This window comes from Monopterus albus, unplaced genomic scaffold (assembly GCF_001952655.1).
Source record: "Monopterus albus unplaced genomic scaffold, M_albus_1.0 scaffold6997.1, whole genome shotgun sequence".
NCBI classification, from domain to species: domain Eukaryota; kingdom Metazoa; phylum Chordata; class Actinopteri; order Synbranchiformes; family Synbranchidae; genus Monopterus; species Monopterus albus.
Window position 1 is genome coordinate 1 of NW_018134854.1, and position 607 is coordinate 607.

General features: G+C 43.8%; 1 protein-coding gene across 1 annotated transcript; it reads right to left on the bottom strand.

The window, feature by feature from the left end:
* Positions 1–18: 18 nt before the first annotated feature.
* On the bottom strand, positions 19–536 carry LOC109954355 (PRKCA-binding protein-like). The gene is made up of 2 exons (XM_020589715.1): positions 434–536; positions 19–273 (listed from the first exon to the last, which is right to left on the bottom strand). Exons 1-2 carry the CDS (start codon positions 489–491, stop codon positions 50–52), a joined length of 282 nt encoding a protein of 93 aa, XP_020445371.1. The 5' UTR covers positions 492–536; the 3' UTR covers positions 19–49.
* Positions 537–607: the final 71 nt, after the last annotated feature.

The window sequence follows — 607 nt, forward strand, 5'->3', positions numbered from 1 at the left end:
ACCATTTGAATGCACTTTCTCTACGTTGCCAAAGTCACATGGAGACAGATTAGTAGAAATATGCTGAACATAAACACCCACGTTTTTGTCTTTGTGCACTTTCAGTGTGATAAATACTCCAATCTGAATCTGAACTCACAGGTTTGATGGTCTTCAGTAGCTTAATGCCGTACTTCTCAATGCTGCGATGAGCATCAGCGAACTTCACAAAGGCCTCGCTGGCGGCAGCCTGAGGCTCTCGCACACCGATGACAGAGAAGACATCTCCAAACGCTGAAACAGCACAAACACAGCCAGATACATTAGACACTGAAATACATTCAGATCCATTAAATCAGTTTTTTCTTTTTAAAAATTCCATGTCAAAGGTAAAAAGGTGCCATTTAGTAAAAATGTAGTTCTATCAGTTCTGACTGTGATCAGAGTACCAGACCTCTGTGAGTCTGCGACAGCTCAAAGAAGGCTCGCAGCAGCATCTTCGTGTGCTCCATCAGTCCTACGAGCAAACACACGAGTGGTGAGACAGAAACAGGTCGCCCTCCACATGGCCTCGCCTTAACACAGCCACTTCAGTCTGATTAACTGTTACCAAATCAAAAACATCACT

Excerpts from the sequence above, each read along its gene's own strand:
- LOC109954355 (XM_020589715.1), bottom strand. The coding sequence starts at position 491 with ATGGAGCACACGAAGATGCTGCTGCGAGCCTTCTTTGAGCTGTCGCAG. Across the intron at positions 274-433 it reads GCTGTCGCAGACTCACAGAG|CGTTTGGAGATGTCTTCTCT; the intron begins GTCTGGTACTCT and ends GTGCTGTTTCAG.